Source organism: Maylandia zebra, linkage group LG23 (genome assembly GCF_041146795.1).
Source record: "Maylandia zebra isolate NMK-2024a linkage group LG23, Mzebra_GT3a, whole genome shotgun sequence".
Classification (NCBI taxonomy): Eukaryota; Metazoa; Chordata; class Actinopteri; order Cichliformes; family Cichlidae; genus Maylandia; species Maylandia zebra.
The window spans coordinates 34,906,940-34,930,081 of record NC_135188.1 but is presented as its reverse complement, the minus strand read 5'-3'; the positions used below and the strand labels follow the sequence as shown (position 1 = coordinate 34,930,081).

General features: G+C 41.5%; 1 protein-coding gene across 7 annotated transcripts in view; it reads right to left on the bottom strand.

Moving 5' to 3' along the window:
• zranb3 (zinc finger, RAN-binding domain containing 3) overlaps positions 1–23,142 on the bottom strand; it is a 122,100-nt gene that overhangs the window by 74,748 nt on the left and 24,210 nt on the right. For all 7 annotated transcript variants that reach the window (XM_076880354.1, XM_076880353.1, XM_076880357.1 and 4 more), the window contains exons 6-9: positions 21,694–21,779; positions 19,325–19,496; positions 12,850–12,984; positions 4,590–4,709 (exon numbers count right to left, since the gene is read on the bottom strand). In XM_076880354.1, coding sequence (XP_076736469.1) covers positions 4,590–4,709; positions 12,850–12,984; positions 19,325–19,496; positions 21,694–21,779 — 513 coding nt within the window. The remainder of the gene's footprint in view (positions 1–4,589; positions 4,710–12,849; positions 12,985–19,324; positions 19,497–21,693; positions 21,780–23,142) is intronic.

Here is a 23,142-nt window from a genome sequence, read left to right as displayed (position 1 = left end):
TTCTTCAAAAGTCCAGTTTAAGCAGGCTCAGAAAAAGAGTCAACCCCAAAAAGAGTCACAAGTTAAAATGACCAACTGTACCTGAAAAATGAGCCTTTTCAGAGAACGGTACCAAAACAGGGGTTAGAAAACAAGGCTTAGTTCGTCCACCAGTGGAGACTCGGCACAGGTTTGAGCATAAATGAGTAAATACTATACATAAGAACAGTTAGGAAGACCTCTTTATGTTTTGTGTGTGTGAAAGAAATGAATATCAAAGAGGTATCATAACATCAGTATTTCTTTAAAAATCATTTAGCGATCGGGCTTAATCATGTAAGCCTGCTTTTTGGAAGTCACAATTAGCACCCATTTGAAACTTGTTTCAAAGCTAACGGGATGGTGACAGCCAAAACGCAAAACTAAAGGCTTTAAATCAGCAGAACAAACACCAATGGATGCCAACATGTTGGCAACAATCAGCTTTTGTACATAGTCTATGCTTATTATCCAGCACTCGTACCTCTATTCTTTAGCAAAAGAATCGGGCCAAAAACAGGACGAGATATGTGGTGTGTGGTTGTTGAAGAGAAATAAAGCTTCAAACTGAGAGGAATGGTATTGTCTGTCTGTAAAAAGGTGGTGCAGATTGGTGCTGGAACATTAAAGGAGTGTAGCACTTCATTAACCTGTATTCTAGGTTCCTGCAGACATTTCAATAAGAGAAATGTGAATGGATACACCATCAAAGACATCAGCAGGGGAGCTGCAATGATTTAAATAAAATGAGAACGCCGCTAATAACACAATATTTGATAGCATAATGAAACACCAAACAAAGGGAGTGGGCGGCTGCCATGTTTATTAAACCTGAACTCGACCTTCACCGCGCCGCTGATGTGCTGCGGTGACCTCACTCTTTTGATTTGGGGCCATTTGTCCCGCGGAGCTGCGCGGTGGCCGACAGTAGGATAGCGTGTTCGCACTGTGGCGCTCCCGCGTGTGAATGTAGCTGTAACTGCATGAATATGAAGGAGAACCGCGCTGAAGAAGAACACACAGGTCTGTTTGACTTTTCCTGGAAAAATAAAGGTCAAATAAATGTGCTCACGGAGACTTAGCAGGAATAAACAATATCTCAAGGCCGTAAAACTGAGTTGTTTATTAGCTGGTGGGGGAAAAAAAAAACATTGATTTTAAAAACTTCCAACCAGTTTGACACCAGGTGAAGAATGAGAGCGTGCGGAGCAGAAAAAACAGTGACAACACTGTAATTGGAGCACAGTCGCTTGTCCCTGCCAAGCTTCTCATCACAGTGCGTTGCTTGTCGTTCCTTTTTTAGCTCATTTCTGTTAATTAGTGAGTGCGAATGCACCACGGAGTGAGCGTCTCAAGGAGGAATGTGCTATCACACGTTGCACCGCTACATTACATTCAGCCGACACCTCCCCGACCTCAGTGACACACACACGCACGCGCGAGCGCACATCCGCAAACACACATTTGAACTCTTTCACAGGTTGAGATATCGTTTGCTTGTGATGACTTGAGAAGAAGTTGTGGAAGTAAAGTTTACTTACTATGAAAGCAAAAGAAGAGTTTCCCTCAAGAATGTGGATGGCTCGAAGCGTCTCAGTGTATAAACTAATTTGTTAATCATCCAAACGATGCGGCTAAACGTACCTGATAAGATGCAGATTCATATAATTCACGACTAACATCTACTGTAAGTAAAAGCCCAACTGGCACAGCTCAGAGCTTAGTACCCTGTCGAAGGTATAATCACAGCCATGAGAAGGATTTGACTTCTAAACACAGCGGGACTATGGATGAAGGAATAAAACTTAAGCATGGGGCCAATTACCTCTGGTAAGCCAGGAAGTGGAAGTGAAATATGAATACAATCTACACATTTAGTACTTTCACGTTACACTTAACCCTTTAAGACTACATAGATTTAAGACATAGAACCAAGTGTGCCAGAGCTTATATTATATTTTTACATGCTGTAGTGCCATTTTTGGGATCATTTCAAGTTGATATACATCAATACAACCATTATAGCCCAAATTCTAATAATATGAATGCATTAAGTGCATAGTAATTACATAAATTGCAAAAAGGTGCAATAAACTACAAAAAAAATGTAAAATCGTTTTTGTTTTTTTAACATGTATTTCTAGTTAGAGAAATTTAAGAGGCTTATCCCTCAAAACTGTAAATACAAAAAAGTTGCACAAACTAGTTTCCCACCACAGAAAATTTATTTTAAGCGTCTTCATAGTTTTATTTTTGAAATACACCAATTATTATACACTGCAGGAAAAACGAAAATAAATCTTACAACGCAAATTTGCAAAAAAGCAGCATATGCATCAAAATAAACTATTTCCAGCAGTGCAATATGAGTCCTAAGCATCCCAGAAACGACACAGAAAGTCATAAAGTCAAACATAACTTTTAAAAACACCAGTATAGGCTCATAAGGCCCTGATGGTGAAAAACTACATTTCTGCAAAATGACGTCACTTCTGGTTTTGGGCAGGACATGGCAGACATGCGATAGTTCGCGCTGATGGACGTAGGAAGTGTTACAAACAGCTGATCGGATCGGCAAAGCGTGTTTCTGGAATATTATGTTTTTGTTGCTACAAATTTAACCCTAACCGTTGTGCATGTTTTTTATTTTGACAGCGAATGCGCACCTGCGGACCACTTATGTGCAGCCCTGGTTATTTAGCTCGTCATATTGCAGCCACAGAAATTCTTTTGTCCATGAAACCATAAAGCTGCACTTTCTTTTTGCCTTATAGTCTGATTTGTCATAACTTCTCCGTTTTGTGGTAAGCTTTTCTTTGGCTGTCACTTCTTCACCCTGACCTGTCTTATTTGGCTCAGCAGAACTGAAATGCTTTTACACGCACTCACATAAGCTCAGCGATTCTCTGCGCGATCAACCTCTCACATGTTTAAGCTGCGGGAGATTTCACTTGTCATGTTTGCATAGTAAGCTAACGATTAATAAGACGATGTCAGAGGAATTGGTGCACAAATTATCATCACTCACAGATCAGTGCTGTCGCTCTCTATACACAGTTCGCACGATTGCAAAGTGAAAGCAAAAAAACAAGCGCAAATTCAAACGCGACTTCAATATGTCACATATTGACAGTGGCTCACCGATGCCAATGACATAATTACCCAGCTACATTTCTGAAAGAATGCAAAAGCATTGACATATATTTTTCCTACAATAGCCCGACGGGCAGGGCAGAGATAGATTTTGGTAGCCCGACTGAAAAAAATCGCTAGCTTCGGGACGTTGGGCTAGCGATATTGCAAGCCCTGTATCTGATTGAGGAATCACTCATCTTTGGAAAAGAGAGTTTATTACAGAGAAATGTCTCTTTCCAAACTAAAAGCTATACTATACGCTTCTTCTGGGCTATATTCTCAGCAGCATATTAAACATATCAGGTCCCCATAAGGAGAATCATGTGCTAACGGCTGTCTAAATGACTCGGGTAAAGTTTGTAGCATGTATGCTTGTTGTTTTTGTCTGCTTCCACTTGTCTTTGCACTAGGATGCTGTCGGAGTAAATGTGCAGTCATATTCGTTGTGTTCCCACTAGTGCTTTCAGGTTAATCTCGTTGAAATGACGTTAACGCCACAACGCGGCAAATCTCCGTTAACGAGCTACCGCGGTTCGCCCCGTGCGTGGGGCTGGACGGCCAACACGTTAACGAGCTAACTGCGCTAACACACTAGTTCACACCCATGTAATTGAGCATTGCTGGCACATCCAACATACTGTTTTACTTTAGTCCATGACGCGCTTACCTTCAGGGTCATACGTCACATGAAAACCAAAATAATTCCAAACGCCAGATCTGAATGAGGGTGGGGGAGGTTCAATTTGCCATGTTGCAAGGAGAGCTTAACTTCTGTCTCGCTAGCTTGCCCTGCGCTCAGTGAATCTGCGTTCGACTACTCCGCCTAGGCTGCCCTGTCGAGCGCAGATCCACTGAGTGCTCAACACAGACAGCATCATCAGAAGGAAAGTTGATAAAATAAATAAAAAGTTTTGTATTGTTTGATACATATGCGTACCGAACCGAAAGCACTGTATCGAACAGTTCAATATCGATACGAATATCGTTGCACCCCTAATATATATATATATATATATGTTACATTGTAGGATGTTAATATGGGCATGCTGCACAGGCTGTGTCAGAAACTACATGCTAATATACTCCTGACTGCGCTGAGTATATACCCAATAGTATGTGAGGTGCATACTGCTTCCTGGGGAATATTAAAGTACAGCTGGGGAGTTTGAGTGGAGGCCTGAGTGGGTCACTGAGTTTGGAGCTAGCGTGTGAGATATGGAACAGACTGTTCTGTATGGAGATTTCCAGGAGAAGCAGCAGCATACTACAAAATTAATTATACTTGAACCTGAGCTAGCAGCTTTTAGAATTTCAAATAATTCACACACCTCTCGCCAGTGTTGCTACACATCCTACAGGCACCACCACAGCCGTTGCTTACTGCCGCTTTAACACATTTTAGAAGCTCCAGTTGCCCGCAGAGTGCCCGAGGTTACCTTGGCCTCGATGACGGCCTCGGTGCAGGCCTGCAGCATGGTGAGGTGGTGGGCGAACACCAGGAACTTCAGCTGCTCTGCCTCCAGCATCATCTTAATGTAGTCCTTCACAGCTCCCGCCTGGCCACACACACACACACACACACACACACACAAAAATAGACACAGATGAAAGAGAGCTACTGAATCCATCACTTCACCAGTCGACCACACACAGAGGAAGCGGCGAGATCAGTGAAGAAGTCAATTAATCACCGCGGCATCCTTTCCGTGTGATCGATTCTCTATTGAATGCCAGGGATCCAGACTTTAAAAGGAAAGTGCACACAGAGCGACTGGGGCGCATTTGTCAGCTCGGAGATACCAAGAGTCAAATCAATAACTCACAACTTGGCTTATGCTTGGTGTGTTTTTGGAATTTCTGTTTTTTAATTTCGGTGACAATAACAAACAAGCAAAACTCACCTTTTCATACATGAACAGGATTTACAAAAAAAATAATAAAATAAAGACCTTTTATGTCACATATTGCCAAAACTGATCTCACCAGCTGATATTGGCCTATCACTGGTATATATATCATACACTATGTGCAGATATTAATGGTGTCATTTACACAAAGTCAGATGAAGAAGCAGCAATATTAACAGTTAGGGCTGCCATGATTAGTCGACTAGTCGCGATTACGTCGACTATCAAAATTGTCGACGACTGATTTAATAGTCGATGCGTCGTTTGAAGCTTTGCAAGATCCCAAAAGACGCAGGAATAAGTAGTAGGATTTAAGAGTGTAATAATGGACTGAAACAGAAGATGGCAGCACTGCATGTACAAGGATGCCAGCTGCCGTTAAACCCCGAAGAAGAAGAAGCAGTGTCCGGTATTGTAGCTGTGTCCAAATTCAGGAACCGCATCCTCCTGTGCCCACATTTGTAGGCCAATTACGTTACAGCGACACGACGAAGCCTGTCCAAATTAGAAGACTCCGACAAATGCGGCCGACAAAAGCGCCCTTCATTTCCCGAGATTTGAAGGATGGGTCGGGTGTATCCTTCGTGGCCCAACCTATCCCAGAATTCATAGCGTGGCCCAGCCAATTCCAGTTTCCAACAATGGCGGCAGCTAGTTAGTTTTAATATTACTCTTATTATTCTTTCTGGGTCACAAAATAAACTTTTAACATATTTTCAGACAAGAATGTAGCTGTGTAAACCTCAAATATCTGCTCAGTTTATCAAGACATCACATATTTTCAAAAGCGCTCTGACGTTTTCGGAGATGTCTGTTACCCACTAGCTCGATAGCTAGCCGGGGTTCAATGGTCACTAGAGCCGATGAGAACACTGAACTCCCAGCAAATCAGTTTCAAACCCCCCGTGGTCTTTCGTTACTCAGGTTAAACATGTAATATAAGTCACTTAGATAACTAAAAAATGTTATTGTTTGGCTTTTTTCAGTGTTTTATTTGTTCCTTAGTAAATGAGTTTGGCTGAGATTAAAGTTATACTTTTTACACAGCTAATAAACGTCAAGCAGACAACTGATTATCAGAAGTGTGAGATGCTCGAGAATATACTCTGGTGTCCCGTTATATTTTAGATAGCAAGGAGTTTATTAAACTTCACCGAAACAATCTTCAAATGTCATTAAAATTTAACAAACTATCATCTTGTCTTTATTTTTAGTTAGCACAAACACTTAAAGCTGTAAGCTAATGATAGTTATATAAGAGCAGACGCATGCTGGTGCAATACGTTTTATGTCCAATGGGTGCATCATCTGATTAGTCGACTAATCGCAAAAATAATCGGTGACTAGTCGACTATCAAAATAATCGTTTGTGGCAGCCCTACTAACGGGTTTACAAACTGACAGTTTGAACTTTTATCGTCAGCTTTATTGAGGCCATAGCACTTTATTATTATTATTGCATTATTATTTCCTAATAATGTAACTATCATCAGGTATTTGACTGGGCTGATATTTTAGGAGATTTTATATGTGAACACATTCAGGACTTGCAAACACTCCTAAGAGTTATTACCTGTGAAAAGTGACAGCTGAAGCCTGGAATTAATGCAGGATATAAAAGTTTTTGCTCATTTTACTTTTTGCATAACCACATTTTTTTTCCCTCCTTCATGTCGGGCTTCTGATTTATGAAGTCAAATGGTAACAATGCTTAACCCCCCCTAAAAACATCACAGTCCAAGTTTAATGCACTTTTGTTTGTTTTCTGCTAAAGCCTCTGACCTTGATTGACGGTGTGAGTCTAACAACCTAAAAAGGAAGCGGCACAGTGAGGTAACTGTAGCCTGCAGGTATCTGTATCTATCATTTCACCGTGCGCTGGTGCCCAGCGATCACACTGTGATGGCTGTGGCCTGCTCCCCGCTACCTTCTGCAAGAGCTGTACGAGCGTGTCATTGAGCATCCGCACTCGGCTCATTTCAGAGCCCCGGGCCATAAAGCAGCCAAGAATAGCACCAACTAGTGAGAAATTCTGAGGTTTGAGTTGAGTCAAACAGAGCCCTTACTAGACAGTTTTTGGAGACAGGCCCTTTCTCTGTGGTGTGAAGTCCACCCTATAATCTCCGCACCTCCTGCAAGCTGACAACCTCTGCAGCCATCACACACCTGATGCTCTGGTGGGAGAACCTCTGCTTCGCCTTGCTGATAATTAGCCGATGCGCCTGATAATGAATCTCTCCGCCAGGCCTGCCCGACCCTGTTCTGATCTGGGGGGTCCTCATTACTGACGGCTCGGCTTCGCCGTCTTCCTTCCGCTGAGTTTAATTAGTGCACAAACTTCTCGGCTGTCTGAAGCGGCCCGTTAGCTTGCTTTAAAGTCCAGCATCAGAGCTGTCCTCTCTGGGTAATTGGGAGCAGATGCTTGGCGGGTAAAGCAACAAAAATACCCCAAAGGCGTTTGGCAGCTTCGTCGCCAGGCGGACTGGCAGGCAGGGGCCGTGATGCTTGTCAGAGTGACATAGATGTGTGAATCTATCATACCGTTCCACCCCTCTCGATGATCCAAAAAAAGAATAAAGCAAGCTTTCTCTTTTTTTTCCCTCTCTTTCTCGGAAGTAGAGAAAGTGTGAACCAGTAGCAGAGGAAATGAGACTAGGCCGGCAGTATCGGCTTTGAGGTGGGAGAGCAGGTCGGTGTGGGTGGGGGCTTTGTAATGAAAGGAGGTCCAGTGTTAGGCTAAACTGAGCAGAAATCCAATCAGCAAACAACACCAAGCGCAAAAGAGATCCAAGCTTGGAGGCAGGCTGAGCGGGTAGCGTGTCGATGATTGCGTTCAGTGGTTATCTCCGCTCTTCGTTAACCTCGGGGCCACACTCCTCATGGCTGAGGGCGCTGGGCTAATTGAGAGGAATGCCAGCCCTCGAACATGGCAGATGATTGGAGAGGGATACTATATCTGGTGGAACTGTTTGCTCAGCTACAAATATAAGAGACTAGGGAACTGCCTGTTCTCTTGGTAAGAGGCTAGAAGCGGAACAGAGGTTGAAAGCTATATTAGTGTAAAAATGCTTTCACTGACGAACAGGAAATGTTAGATTCTCAACACTAGTTGCTCTGACCCCCCTCCCCCGCCGGCCTTCCTTAGACTAAATGCCACCTTCCCATATTGCTCTCATTAAAAAGAAAAAAAGAAGTCACTTCAGAGAGCCGACCGAGTTTCCATAGCAACAACATCACAGAGATGCTATTTTAGTGCGGTGTGTAACTTTGATATAAGGGGTAATCATGCCAGGCTGGACGCAACAAAATAATACCTCAGTTATAACTCCCTACTTTGTCTAAGTGCTTTCACTGGCAACCATTAGGTTCTGTTACCATGGCAATGATTTTCCCATGAGATCTCACTGAGTGGTTGGCCAAGCGCTCTGAGAATGATGCTGTGCCATCAATTCACCATTTCCTGAAATAGGAAAATTAATAAAAAAACAACATCATCGAGCTAATTTTTAAGCTATTTGGGTGATATAATGTATGGCTCTGGGTTTGTTGCTTGTGAGATATTTGAAGGTTAATGTGAACAACAATGTATTTTCCTATTTTCAGTTATAGCCACATATTGTTACAATGGTAAATACTAAGTATCAAATTATGAAGCAAGCTTGTGTTCAAGAAATACCGTTTTGCAGTTTTTTCCTACTCTTACATCTATCTGTATGATGTCAATGAGAACAGATACACCACCATGGCCATTGTCAGGACAGAAGCCCCACCCACCAGCTGCACATACAGTAACTTATTTTTATGAGGTGTGGCAGAGGAAAGTCACCTTAAAGATAAGGGGAAGGTAGACAACTCTACACTAGGGAAAATAATCGAAACAGTTATTGATTTCAATTCAATCTCATTCAGTTTAATTTAATTAAATGAATCATTTATATAGCATCAAGTCACCTCAAGGCGCTTTATATTATAAGATAAAGACCCAGCAATAATACAGAGAAAACCCCAACAATCAGATGAGCAAGTAGTTGGCAAAAGTGGAAGGAAAAACTCCCTTCTAAACAGGAAGTATCTCTGGTAGAACCAGGCTCAGGGAGGGCCAGCCACCTACCACAACCTGTTGGGGGTGAGAGGAGGGAGGCAGGACAAGAAACAGCGACTGTCACCCTGTCCACCACCACTGCAAACAAGAAGGGGCTCAGAGCCAAATCACAGATGAAATCCCACCTGGTTATGAAGTAGAGTATAGATAGATATAAATAGGGATTTGCGGTTATGAATACTTTCTTACAGACTATTATCTAATGATGCCCATCTATATTCCCACCTGCCACAACCTTGCAGTCTCCTATCTCTTTAAATCCGCACCTTCTGCATAAGATGTAGTCCACCTGTGTGCACCTTCCTCCACTCTTATACATTACCTTCGACCCTCTCACAAAATCCACGACATCTGGCTTTCTGCATTTCTCTCCTTAACACCAAATCTACCAAACATCTCAACTCTGTTCCCTTCACCTCCATGTCCACTGAAGCCCACTACGATCACCACTCTCTCCACCTGCGACCACTCTCTACCACTTCATCCGACCTACTCCACAATTCCAATTTCTCTTCTGACATCCAACCTGTGGGGCACGTGTAATGTAACAACTTCAAACTCATAATCCTGTTCTTCACATACTCTTCCTTCAAGATTATTTCTGACACAAACCTTCCCATGTACCTGGGCTTGGGACAGCCAATAGGAATAAAGTGTCTTGTTCTACTTCCTATAAACTGGTATCGTGATTATTCAAAGAATTCAGCATCAGCTGAGGCTAGTTTTTCTAGCAGTAGAAATCAGTAACAATGTAAAATATTTAAAATGATAGTAATTTCAAATACTTTAAATTATTTTAGTGTTTTCTGTTAATCTCTGTTCATTACTGTTCAAATGAAAAATGAAACCTCAGTGATGAACTCCCAATAGATGCTATTTCCAGGTCTAGCATCATACAGAATAGACAGACATGTTAGTAGTATTAATGTTCTCTTTCCTAAATGTCAAAGCGGTCTTTAAACTTTTCCTAAACTGTCAGCTCTTTCAGCTCTTTCAGACAAGAACAAGAATGATCGATTTAACCACATTTTCTTGATACTGATTAAAACAGATTTTCCTGTTTTTCTCAAATCACATTCAGTGTGCTTCCCTTCTATGTTCTGAAACTCGAACCACAGTGTTAAATAAATGTATGAATGCTTAGTGGTCATATTGAAACCAAGGTTGTGTTTTCAGGGGTGCTGAAAAGTTTACATTTGTACAGCCTGTAGCCACTACAGTAGGGCTAGTGGTCACAACAGTAAACGCTGGAAGTAGACTTGCACCAACAGAAGACTGAGTGCATTAAGTATTTCCCCCCTTCCTGCTTTCTTAGGTTTTTCCACATTTTTCATACGTGAATGTTTTAGATTATGAAACAAATTGTAATATTAGACAAAGATGGCCAGAATAAATGCATTTATTAGGTGGAAAAAAAGCAATCCTCCCTTTGTTAAATCATGAATTAACTACAGACTTTGATTTCACAAGCTACACTCAGGCCTGAGTGTAGCAGATCTGTTGTATCAACAATTTCAATTCATCCTGCACCAAACAACAGTCAGTAAAAACCCTACAATAATACAGAAGAAGCAATAACATGAACCCCTATCACAGGGGTGTCCAAACCCAGGCCCCAAGAGCCGGTGTCCTGCAGGTTTTAGATGTGTCCTTGATCCAACATAGCTTATTTAAATGGCTAAATGACCTCCTCAACATGCCTTGGGCTACGTTCACACTGCAGGTCTTAATGCTCAATTCCGATTTTTTGATCAAATCCGATTTTTTTGTCTGCTCGTTCACACTACAAATAAAATGCGACGGCAAACGCGCTCTAGTGTGAACGCTCAAAGCTTCACACTAGAGCGCGTGTAGACTTGCGCAAAAGAAGACGTCATACACAACGCGCTCTGTTTAGACCCAGAACAAACTATATTGTTTGACTGATGGCCCTTAATATAAAGACTTCGGACTTCACGTTTCCCAATTTTGCTTTAAGTTATTTTGTTATTTACATAATAATGTAGATAACCTAATAATGATCCTTATTGCTGTTTTAGAGGAGCGGTGCTTCAAAGGATAGTTGCAGATTTCTGTCAGAACCTGCAGGTTATGCAGTACAAATAAAATGTTCACGTTTCTCCAACGTTGTCTTCCCAGCAGTTTCACCTTTGACCTTAGAACTGAAGAAGCTTCTCGGAAGAGAGGCGAAACGTCTTCAAGCAACTTAAAGAAGTCCAGACACTTTTCTTTGCAATCTCCTTTGACTACGATGACCTGGATGACTGAGAACCTTCACAGACTTTTAACAGGAAGAAACCTCCAGGAGAACCAGGCTCAGGGTGGGGCAGGCATGTGCTGTGATGGTTTAATGGATAAGGTGAGGACAAAAAACTTAAATAGAAGCAAAGTAAGCTAACACATCATGCCAGATAAGAAACAGATTAGAGACAAAGTTATTGACATCTGCTAGCCTGAAAAGTCGGCACATAGCAGTGCAATAATCATTACAATATCGTATTTGATGCTCTTCTTTTAATTATTGACTTTTGGTTCAACAAAAAATATAGACTCTAAAACTGTTGGATTGGCTTATGGTGTAGGCTCAGTCATAAATCGTAAACAAGCTGATATAATATCTGACATTCACTGTTTTCTTGGTACAGCCTGCATTACTCTTCTTACTGGTAGTGACGACAAACCAATGTCCTAGATCAGGGGTGGGGAACTCCAGGCCTTAAGGTCCTGCAGCCTTTAGATGTGTCCTTGATCCAACACAGCTGATTTCAGTGGCTAAATGACCTCCTCAACGTGTCTTGAAGTTCTCCAGAGGCCTGGTAATGAACTAATCATCTGATTCAGGTGTGTTGTCCCAGGGTGACATCTAAAACCTGCAGGACACTGCCACTCGAGGCCTGCGGTTGTCTACCCCTGCTCTGTTAGGCTTGTGATCCCTAGTCTGTAAATAAATGTGTAGAAGGACTTCAAACAAATAACATTAAAAACAGCAAAAGTTTTAAAAAATGATTTGCATAATGAAATCTCATTGGCTTTGATTTTAACTACTAGTCTTAAAACACCTAAAAAAATGAAATACTTTTCAAAAACTTTGTTTTTTAATTAAAATTTAACTTTTTAGGACTTTTGAAAAAAGCTTGAATAATATTACACTGCGGGAAAATTAGTTTTCGGCCTGCTCTGAGCCAATACCTATAATGCTAATATTCAGAAAGCTCTTTTCTTCATAGTAACACCACAGAACAACACATATGCAGAAGAACTGCTGGATATCCGTCATCCAGTTGGATGATCTCACTCATAACTTATTCTGTGTGTATGCAAGGCCACGATTGGTGCAACAGTTTTATGGATAAAAAATGCTAACTAATTAAAAAAAAACAGCTGGAGAGGTAATATTTAAAATCCATTAGTCAAACAACAGGTTATAGCGTCTCTGATGGGGACTATTTTCGGACTGTGGTGCATTTGTGAGAATGGATGGTGTGTGTGGGATTGATAAACTACAGTATGTGTGTTCATGGTAATGAAGTAACATGCCACCAGAGCAACAGTGTTGCTCATTGATCATTTGGACAACAATGCGGCCCTATGGGGCTTTGAATACCCCACACAATAGAAAAATCCCCTGCTTCATCTTTCAAAGGTATTCCTGTATGTAAGATATAACAGCAGCTGGTCTTCCTTTACCTTGGCGATGGCTGTTTGCTTGTACATCTGCGTGACCAGGCCCATGACTTCAGTGAAGGGGGTGTCCGTCGTAGCAGCCCCCGACCCCAGGCTCTTCATCAGCCTCTCCCACTCGGCGAAGCTAGCCGAGGCCTCCTGCAAAGCAAGAAGAGGGCAAAGACATTGAGGCTGCGTCCTTTACTTCTTCACCCACCCTTTTCTCGCTCTTGTTCTCTCTACTGTTTTTGAGATATAAAGGGCAAAACAATTAATAGTGCTGCTGGGTGTCCTACTTTTCCTGGAAGAAAAAGAAAGAAAGAGGGAGAAAAGAAAAAAATGCCAGCGATAGAGAGCGAGAGAGATGGAGAATTCCCAAGGATGCCACCCCCTCCGACTGGGCTGCTGTGTTAGGTGGGTCACGAGCATCTCCCAATTATAGCTGCCTTGTGACAAGTCGGGGTCGAAGATGGAGAAGCAGCCCGGCCGGTACAATAAATCAAAGACGCCTCGCGTACTCTCAAGGTGATTGGCGAGAAGTATTTAAGGCGGGAGAGGAGAGTGGGAGAGGATCGCAGTGGGAAAGGCTGCCAGCGAAGAGCAGCATATGCTGCCTCCCCACTCATAAACAAGACACACAGAGAAGCTCTGCATTTGTTGCCGACATGTAGGTTAGCCTTGTTTATCATAAAAACACCACTCAGGAACAGCATGTTTTTCTTTTTTAAGACTTTCTAGTACAAGACAAGGTAATTATATAGAAATCGGGCATGAAAAGTAGCACGGGGAAAGTTTGAGTCAATCCTTCTGCAATAAATTCGGCTTGGAAATAGTTGTCAAGTTCCTTGGCTTTTTCAACCTCCAAACTGCTAACTTTGAATTGCTTTGTGATTGGAGCTTATTTTGGGCCTCTTGTTCATCACCTCGCTGTCTTAATTCAAGCTGCAATGTCTGACAGCAGTGAATGTGTAAAAAAATTCAGCAGCAACAAACACTTTCTTAAAGCGCTGCATATCAAATGATGCAAAACTGTGAACCATATGGCAGAGCGATGGAAGGTGGAGGTGGGCTGCGCCTGATTAAGCACATACATACACATAATGGTGAGGTGGGTCAAAGAGGGGAAGGGGGGGGAGGAAGAGGTGTGAGAACTGGAGAGAAACCCTATTAATGCACGCACAGGCTTCGTCGGGAAGCAAGTTTCACGACTGCATTTCCCGCACTGTGTTTTCTGGACTCCTTACATGAAAGCTTTGCACCATTTAGTGAAAAAATTTGCATTTCAGTGGCTTCGAAACCTCGTCAAAGTCAAGGACGGCTGAATGAATAAATAGTATCGTATTGCTGGAGCACAAAGCTGCGCTTCCTTCATGTTTTTCGCCCTCAGATGTTTCACTCAGAAGCACCTACATAAACACAGTTGGAGCCGTGCTTTTTTCCTAATTAAAACTGTACATTCAGGCATTTCTTTATAATGTGCTAGAGGAAAAAAAAAACCCTGAGTGGCTAAGCACTCCACCCTCGATGATATTCACCAGACTAACACTGACTAAAGGCCAAGGCTGAAAATGTAAAGGGCAGGTGGGGCATAAAAAGTGTCTGGCTGTGGAAGATAAAAGCCATCATTAGGGAGTAAAATGAGATAGGAGGAATGAACTGGTGAGTGCTCCTGGTATACAGATACAGTACAGTATATATTGTCAGTTAGCAAAATGAGGCTTCAAAAAGACAGTTTGTTTAGAGGGAAAATAACGTCCACTCGGTCTTTTATGTTTTATATTGTTCACATTTTCCTGCCTGTGGGAGGCAAAATGGATGTGGATTCGGGTGACTGGCTGTTTCACACTTCCTTTTCTCATCTCTGAAACCAGTCCATTTAGCTGTGAGGATGAAACGCCTGTCTATTCTTCTTAGCAGAAATGTGTTAAAAAAAAACCAAAAAAAACTTGCAGATTTGTCTCACGAACAAAAATAAAGGCAAAAACTGCAAAGCAGAACAACCCGTGCTCTTTTGTTTTCCCACCAAAGAAAAATGATCTCCGAGGTCGTTTTCTCTGAGGATATTACGCATCTTGTTTCAGCCCAATGCAGATGAGAGAGAGCAACTCCAACACATGACACGAATCTTTACAACATGTGGCTTAATTGGTGGCTCTATGTAAAATAACAAAAAACACCCACCAACCATATTTAGTCCCCAATTACTGTCCCCTAACATTTAGGGAGAATAGGGGTAAAAATCCTAGATCATCACTTTTTAAGAAACTCATTGTTGTGTCATTCCTGCGATGGCTCAGTGAGTAATTAGCACAGAAAAAGCTCCTGCAGCATTTTCCACTCCTGCTAATACGAGACTGTTTCCAAAAAAGTTGGGATGCTGTATCTGCAATATGTGCCCATAAAAACAGAATGCAATGACTTCCAAAACATTTGAAGCTTATATATAAATAAAAATAATGCAGATATTTTATATCAAATGTTAAAAAAATTAGATTTCTTTTTGAAGAAGAAAATATGTTTTCTTGTTAGTGTTTAATACACGGTTTCAGCTGTTTTTCATCTCAAGATGTGTCAAATGTTTCCACCTTGAAGGTGGTACAGGTCTGAATAGCCAATATATATTAGCCAATTGTGTGTGTGTGTGTGTGTATATATATATATATATATATATATATATATATATATATATATATATATATATACACACACACACACACACACACACACACACACACAACCAGGCATTACATTATGAAGCATTTAATAGTGTGTTGGCCTGGCCCCATCGATGCTTGGACTTCAATAGACCCCTGAAGGGGAGCTGTGGAATCTGCACCAAAATGTTAGCAAACAGATCGTTTAAGTCCGGTAAGTTGCAAGGTCGGACCTTCAAGGATCGGACTTGTTTGTCCAGCAAATCCCACAGATTCTTGATTGGATTGAGATCAGAGAATTTGGAGGTGAAGTACACCCCTCAAACTCGTTGTTGGGTTCCTATAACCATTCATGAACCACTTTTGCTCTGTGACAGGGCCCATTATCCTGCTGAAAGAGGCCTCAGCCACCAAGGAGCACTGTTTCCACGAAAGGGTGTACGTGGTCTGAAACAAGGCTTAGGTGGGTGCTACGTGTCAAAGTAACATCCATGTGAATGGCAGGACCCAAGGTTTCTTTGGGTAGCTTATTCCCATCGTGCATTCTGCCTTTGGTCCTCACCCCACATGCATCAATGAGCCTAGGCCCCATGACGCTGCCACTGGTTCATCACCGTTCCTTCACTTTTGATAGATACTGACCACTGCAGACTGGCAACACCCCACAAAAGCTGCAGTTTTTGAGAACTAGCCATCTACCCATCACAGTCTGGCTCCATGTCAAACTGGCCCAAATCCTTACGGTTGCCCATCTTTCCTGCTTCTAACACTCCCTAATATGTCCCACCCACGAACAGGTGCCATGATGAAGAGATTATCAGTTATTCATTTCACCTGTCAGTGGTCATAATCTTATCCCTGCTCAGTATATATCATTTAGTGTTTAATAGTGATGGTCATATGAAAGTGTATCTGACATCATCAAGGAGGATCACATGGCTTCTCTCTTCTTTAACCAAAGGCGTATACTGTACTATAGAACACGATTGATGGGTTAGCACGCTATGTTAAGCTGCAAATCAAGTTCTCAGTAATTTCTCAAAACTTATTCTGAACACAGAACTGTCTGTAGCAGGTTATGTTCAGAGCTTTGACTTAAATCATCTGGAAACAACACACTTTCACAGACTTTTTTTTTATTTACAGTAAGCTCTAAGTGCTATATATATTATCTGCTGCAGGAATACATTTTATACAAGGAACCTAATGAGCCATATCGTACTGATAAAACCAAATGAATCCCAGCCGTAAAGTTGAAGCAGTGTAAACTGTGTGTCACATTTTCACTGGAATTTGTATGGATCCAGTTGGTCATGCAGAAATGTTTTTAATGTTTGATCCTCATCCTGCTAAGTCTCCTCAACGCTGCTCAAACTGCAGCTAATAGAGGTCAGATTAGAAAACGGATCGTTATGATCTTGAGGCTATTTATTGCCAAAAATTTCCAATCAAACACTTCATCTCACTTTGATCTGGCAACAAGTCTCGTTCGTTAGGTTATGGGGCAGAGTCACACTTGAAACACTGAGTAATATTTAATGTTGAAATGTGTCTCGCTTTAGAAAGTTTCTAATGTGCTGATGTGATGTTAGAAATAAACAGCAGCACAGAGAGCACATCGAGCAATAATGTAACATATTTATTTTACTGATGATGCACGATAATAATAATAATAATGGATTGGATTTATACAGCGCTTTTCGAGGCCCTCAAAGCGCTTTACAATTCCATTATTCATTCACTCTCACATTCATACACTGGTGGAGGCAGCTACAGTTGTAGCCACAGCTGCCCTGGGGCAGACTGACAGAAGCGAGGCTGCCATATCGCGCCATCGGCCCCTCTGGCCAACACCAGTAGGGTAAAGTGTCTTGCCCAAGGACACAACGACCAGGACAGAGAGCCCAGGGATCGAACCGGCGACCTTCCGGTTACAGATACGCTTCCCTGAGCCACGGTCGCCCACAATGAACATTAATTGACAAAACAAAAACGTTCTGCAGCTCATGTGCATCTTAATATAAAGTTTCTGACTCTGACGGGAGTAGGTGGTGCTCACTGCATGAATAACCGACATACACGCACGCTGAAGCAGAAAGCCTGGCCTAACAGAGGAAGTTGATAAACATCACGATGATGTCATTTACTCGGGTTTAGGTTTTGTTGAGTATCTAAAATGGAAGTGTGAAGTTGGTAGTGATGTAATGCAATGGCTGAGCTGGAAGTGGCAGAGTTGAAGATGTTAGGTTTTGGAGTGCATCAGAGGGACAGCTCAGTATGAGCATTTTGGACCAGGCAGGAGGAAGACCTCAGAGTGGATGCAGTGAAGGGGCGTATGCAGAGGGTTTGGTTAACAGAGGACAATAGCAGGGATAGGATGATATGGAGGCAGACGATCTGCTTTGGCAAGCCCTAAAGGGAGAAGGCAAGAGAAGAAGACGAAGAAGCTTCAACATCTGATATGTTGTTTTTGTGTTATTTCCAAATAAATACAGATTTTAGATGGATTTCAAATCAGGTGATTATGCTTTCATTTTATACAGCCTTCCAGCTTTTCTGAAAACAAACTGAATGATAGAAAATGTAACAAAAGCCTCTCAGTGGATGTTTCTGAGTGTGTGCTGCTGTGGGTGCTTCCAGTTGGAAACTAACTACTGGTAATCCTTGACCTCAGTGACCTATGCATAGAGCAGAGGAGACACACTAATTTGCGCACAAGCCGGGCCAAAGCCATATTGGCATTCACGTGTACATTCACATGGATCCAGTGCAGCGTGGGAGGCAGAAACCGCAACTACAACTTTGGGGAAGCTAAAAGAGATCCAAACACCTACACACAAAACATGACCTTTACTCTACAAATACCCTGGTATCTTCTATATGATGGAGGAAAAATAGCAAGCACACAGAGACCTCATTGCTAAGCTTAGACTAACAGAGAGTTATTTAATCTTAAAGGAGTAACAGGCATTTTTCTCTGAGAAAGAAATAACCAGGTGACTGAACCAAGTGCAGCAGCACAGCTCCTCACAGTGAGGCCAAAGGAGACTGATTAACTGAGGAACTGTGCTTAATTATTAGTTAATCGGTTCATTGTTTGTCTATAAAATATCAGGAAATTGCACAAAGTGACCTCATCTACATGCTGGTTTTGTAAAACCATAAACTTGCAAATATTCCGTTTGCTATAATAAACACATGTGAAAATATTTGTTTTTATTCAGCAGAAATCTCTCACACTTTTTTCAGAGGTTTTCTCACATGACCCTCTTCGAGTTGGATTCGCCAAACTCGCTTCTGCTCTGCCGATTGTGGGCGAGTTTTATACAAAAGGATACAAGCAGACCTTGACACCGCAGAGCTCTGAAAACAGGACTGATTTAGCTTTGTCAGTAGCTGAAAGAATTAGATAACGTGAATGGAGCTGCCAGCGACGTGTTGCTGCGTGGTTACAGAAACAAAGACATAATGTTTGACATAAATTTATATTCTAAAAAAAACGTCCTTCAAAAGCAACGAGGTCCACGAGTCAGACGGGAGATGTCAAGACTTGCACTGAGCGTTCCAATGACTCAGAGGTGTTGAGAATTTTGAGAAGTTGTCACAATAGATCAATTAAATCAGAACATTTAAAATAAATAATAACTCCACTTTTAAAAAAATCTGGAAACTGTCCAACTTAACAGGCACTCTTTTTTCTTTTATCTTACAAAATAGAATGCACAGATTATTATCAGCTGACCAAACAACCAGTTCATGATTCATCTGTAGTCCAAATATACTACAGAAACTACACAAATACATATTACTTGTCTTCACATGTGACGTGCGTCACCCACGTCTACCTTTGCAGCTTCCTTGGGCAGGTCAAAGGGGATACGTTGGCGGATTTTGGGGGGCAGCTGACTGAGCACATCAGCTTTGAGACGACGGATCATGATCTGACTCAGCCGCTGGTGCAGCTCCTCCAAGTTGGACGCCCCGCGACAGTCCCACTGCCTGCGAGGCCCAAAATACCTGTGAGAGAATAAATAAGTGATGAAGTTGTGCCTGCTAACTTTTTTATACACACACCTCTAACTGAGATGCACTTCCCAAGAAACCACACTTATTTACTTGCAGCAGTGCCTTGAAGGAATAGTTAAACATTTAAACATTCCCACCTGGGAGCTGCCCAGCACTAGAACAGCCTTCCATCGTTTACTGTTAAGCAGCTCTGTTGGAGCAGTTGGGGAATCTTCTTTTTTGCCTTTTTGCTTAAGGGCACTTTGCAAAGCAGGAAACTATTTTGCCTAATGGCCACAGCAGCAGGTTTATTCCAAAACTCACGGGCAACTTTCACAATTCATCAGCCAAATGGACTTTTAGAATAGAACTGGCCCCCCACACAAAGGCTGGTTATCTGCCATATTGGCTGGAAGTGTGGACAAACTTAACAAGGCACTGCCAAAATTGGCTGTTTCACACTTCTCTGTTTAAAGCTGTAATTGGTGTAGGATGGGAAACTAACTCATTCTTTCTAAAATAATGTTTCCCCCTTGTGTGCAGATTTGAACCAGCATCTCTCCAGCTGCAGTGCTGTTTTTCCTTTCACCTCTGCTGCTGCCGTTTCCCACAGCAACCTCAACTTTATGTAAGAAACAAGAAGGGAAGATTGCACTCAGATGGCACCGCCTTGCACTCCTCTGAGTGTGCGTGAGAGAGTGCATACGTGTGACTTAGAAAGGCATTCCCCAGCCACACCAAGCGCTCTTAGACACAAAGCATTATATTTAATGGCGCCAAGCCATTCCCTGACCGAGCTGCTGACTTTGATGGACATCCAAAACAATGCATTTGATGTGTTTGTTCACACATGTAACCAATCATCACTGTAAACTGGCAGCCAGTTGGCATTTAGCGCTTGGCTTCAGTTGCAGTCTGGCTTTGACAACAAACCATCAACTCAGCAGCACCACCAATCCAGGCTCAGGTATAGGCCGGCTTATCCCAGCAGACACAATTAAATGGTAGGTGAGAAGGACTGAAACTGTGCTAATTCCACAGAACTGCAGATAAACAGTGAATGAGTACACTTCAATCTGGTGATAGTGGACTTAAATGCAGGCACAGTAAGATAGGTTCAAAAGGTGCGGATTCAATAACATCTGATTTGTGTCAATCAATTTTCATCAATGTACAGTTACCACCGTAAATGAGTTGTATGCCTCCACCATCAATCAGGTTGCACTTCATTTCTACACCTGTCCAAACTAAATAAAGCAAAGACTTTGATTTAAGGAATTTAATTAAAGATTTTTTAAAGATTAGTGCCACAAATTCAGTTTCTGGTTTCTGACCCAACATAAAACGTGCTCACAATCGTCCCTTCTGTTCCTGAATAATAGTGTTGAATAATGGCCAAAGAAATGGTAGCCCTGAATATCACAAATTCACTGTGCACGTGGTTTAAATAGCACTACTTCACTATGCTATGCGTGTGAAATTTCCTGGCAGGTCACAAAAATGGTTAAAAAGGTCACAGAGACTTTTATGACCACCCATCTCCAAAACCTGATCAGCTCATCCTGTCTGAGTAAACGTCAAATTTGAAATATCCTTTTAAGGAGCTGCAGAGAGATCAAGACCCAAAACCCTGTACCTGAATAAGTTTTAATTTTTCTGTTGTACATATGTTTTCAGATACACCACACAACCTCAATTCTACAAAAGGTTAGAGATATGCTAACCCAACACCTGTGTGTCTCATTTTCACTGTGTGGTATGGAAGATGTGGCAGTTCTACTTAAATTGAACATAAATATAGCTTTCAGCGTCGCTAACGCTTCTATCCCTAGCTGTCGAGGCATAGAAATGTGCGTGATACCATGCGGAGTAATACTAGGTTAAAACAGGCAAATCAATACGACAATAATGCTTCCCAATTTCAATATTAAAATTGTTGTGGAGTGTATGCTGTGAAGAGAAAGCTAGGAGCTATCTATTTACTCTAGCTTCCTGTCTTTATGCTTGGCTAAGCTAACACTCTCCTAGCTCTAGGTACTATTAATATCATGTTCTTGGGTAATACTCTGGACGATATAAACAAAGTGCATTTGAATAACAAAAATGCTGACATAACACACAAATACAGTTATATAAAATGTAAACTAGCATTGCGGTTCATGTTAATAGGAACAACAATAAAATATGCAGAAATTTAGAAAAATGTCACCTGTAATGGGCATTGCAGTATTTTTTGGCATAGTCAGTCCAGGTTCCGAACCTCTTGGGATAAAGGGCGTCAATTTGCATGAATAGCTGTAAAATACACAGACAGGTAAGGAGCCTTAACTACAATTTTTAATAAAACCATGGATTAATTCATAGAAATATCTGTGAGAGTGTTTATGTCTGTATGGGGGAAAGAGATAGAGAACTGAAGCAAACTGAAGAGAGTGTGTGATATCTCACTGTCTGATTTCTGAACGAATCTCTTTATAACGCCAATGATCTTCTCATTGCTTGCATAGTTTATCTTATCATACAGTTTCTTTCTAACAATCTTTATCTTTTTATTTAAAGAAATGAAGCATAAAAATGGGGGTTTTAGTACAGCTACACTGATGTGACTATGGAATCTATAAAAGTAGATGTAACTGTTGTGATATTGGTTTTTGAAGTCTTGAGTTGAGCATTTGGCTTCTGATGTGTTTTTTTTTTTTTTTTAAACCAGATGTCAAAAGAGAAGGAGTGGATGTAGCTGAGAATCCAAGGGCACTGCATCCTAGCGACTTGCTTTATGCTCTATTTTCTCCTACATGGGACTATAATTTACGAAAATGAACACTGATGTTTTAAAGAAGACTTGAAACTAGTGATTGAGATTATACACTACTTAGGAAAATGCTAACGGAGATTATAAACAAAGGGAAAAGTAACATAGCTTTCCCATAGACTTCTAAAACCTCAGACTGTTTAGGAGCCAGTAGAACTGCCTCCTGCTGGCCATTACAAAGAATGCAAATGTAGGACACATCTGCACTGCCTTTACTTTTTAGACACAGATCCTGCATCCACTTCTTTTACATAGTCTATGAAAATGACCAGTAGCTTATGAAGAATAATGCTAGCTAGTGTTAACAAGCTCGACTGTAGTACTATTTAACTGACATTAGTAGTTAAGCAAGGTGACCAGCTGCCGGGTCTAACTTTTAACTCTTATAAAGAAAAGTAAAGCAAACAAAGTCCCCTGATTTAGCATGTATGTATCCTTGAAACTGCTGGCTGTTTTAGTTCCCACCTTTTCGCTTTTGCACAAAGTAGCATGAGCTTTTTTTAGCTTTAAACAGAGACCTTACCAGAGCTCATGATTAGTCTACTGTCATGAAGTACATCTTCTCTGTAGCTTACCCAAGGTCCTGCTGTCCTTCGCCTAGTTTACCAGCACTGCGTTGTGCAACTGTGTGGTTATTTGTGTCAGCACCAATTAACCAGGTCAAACCGCTGTGCAGTCTAACAAGGTGAAGAAAATGAAACGGATTTGAAATTTTAAGGATGTGGACACAGTCGACTTACTCCAATTAAACAGCTCCTGGCATAAAGATTTTCAAAAGATCTTTGCTTTGCTTGATGTCGCAAGACAAAAGACAAGCTGCTGCTGTCTGTCTTCAGTGGACGTATG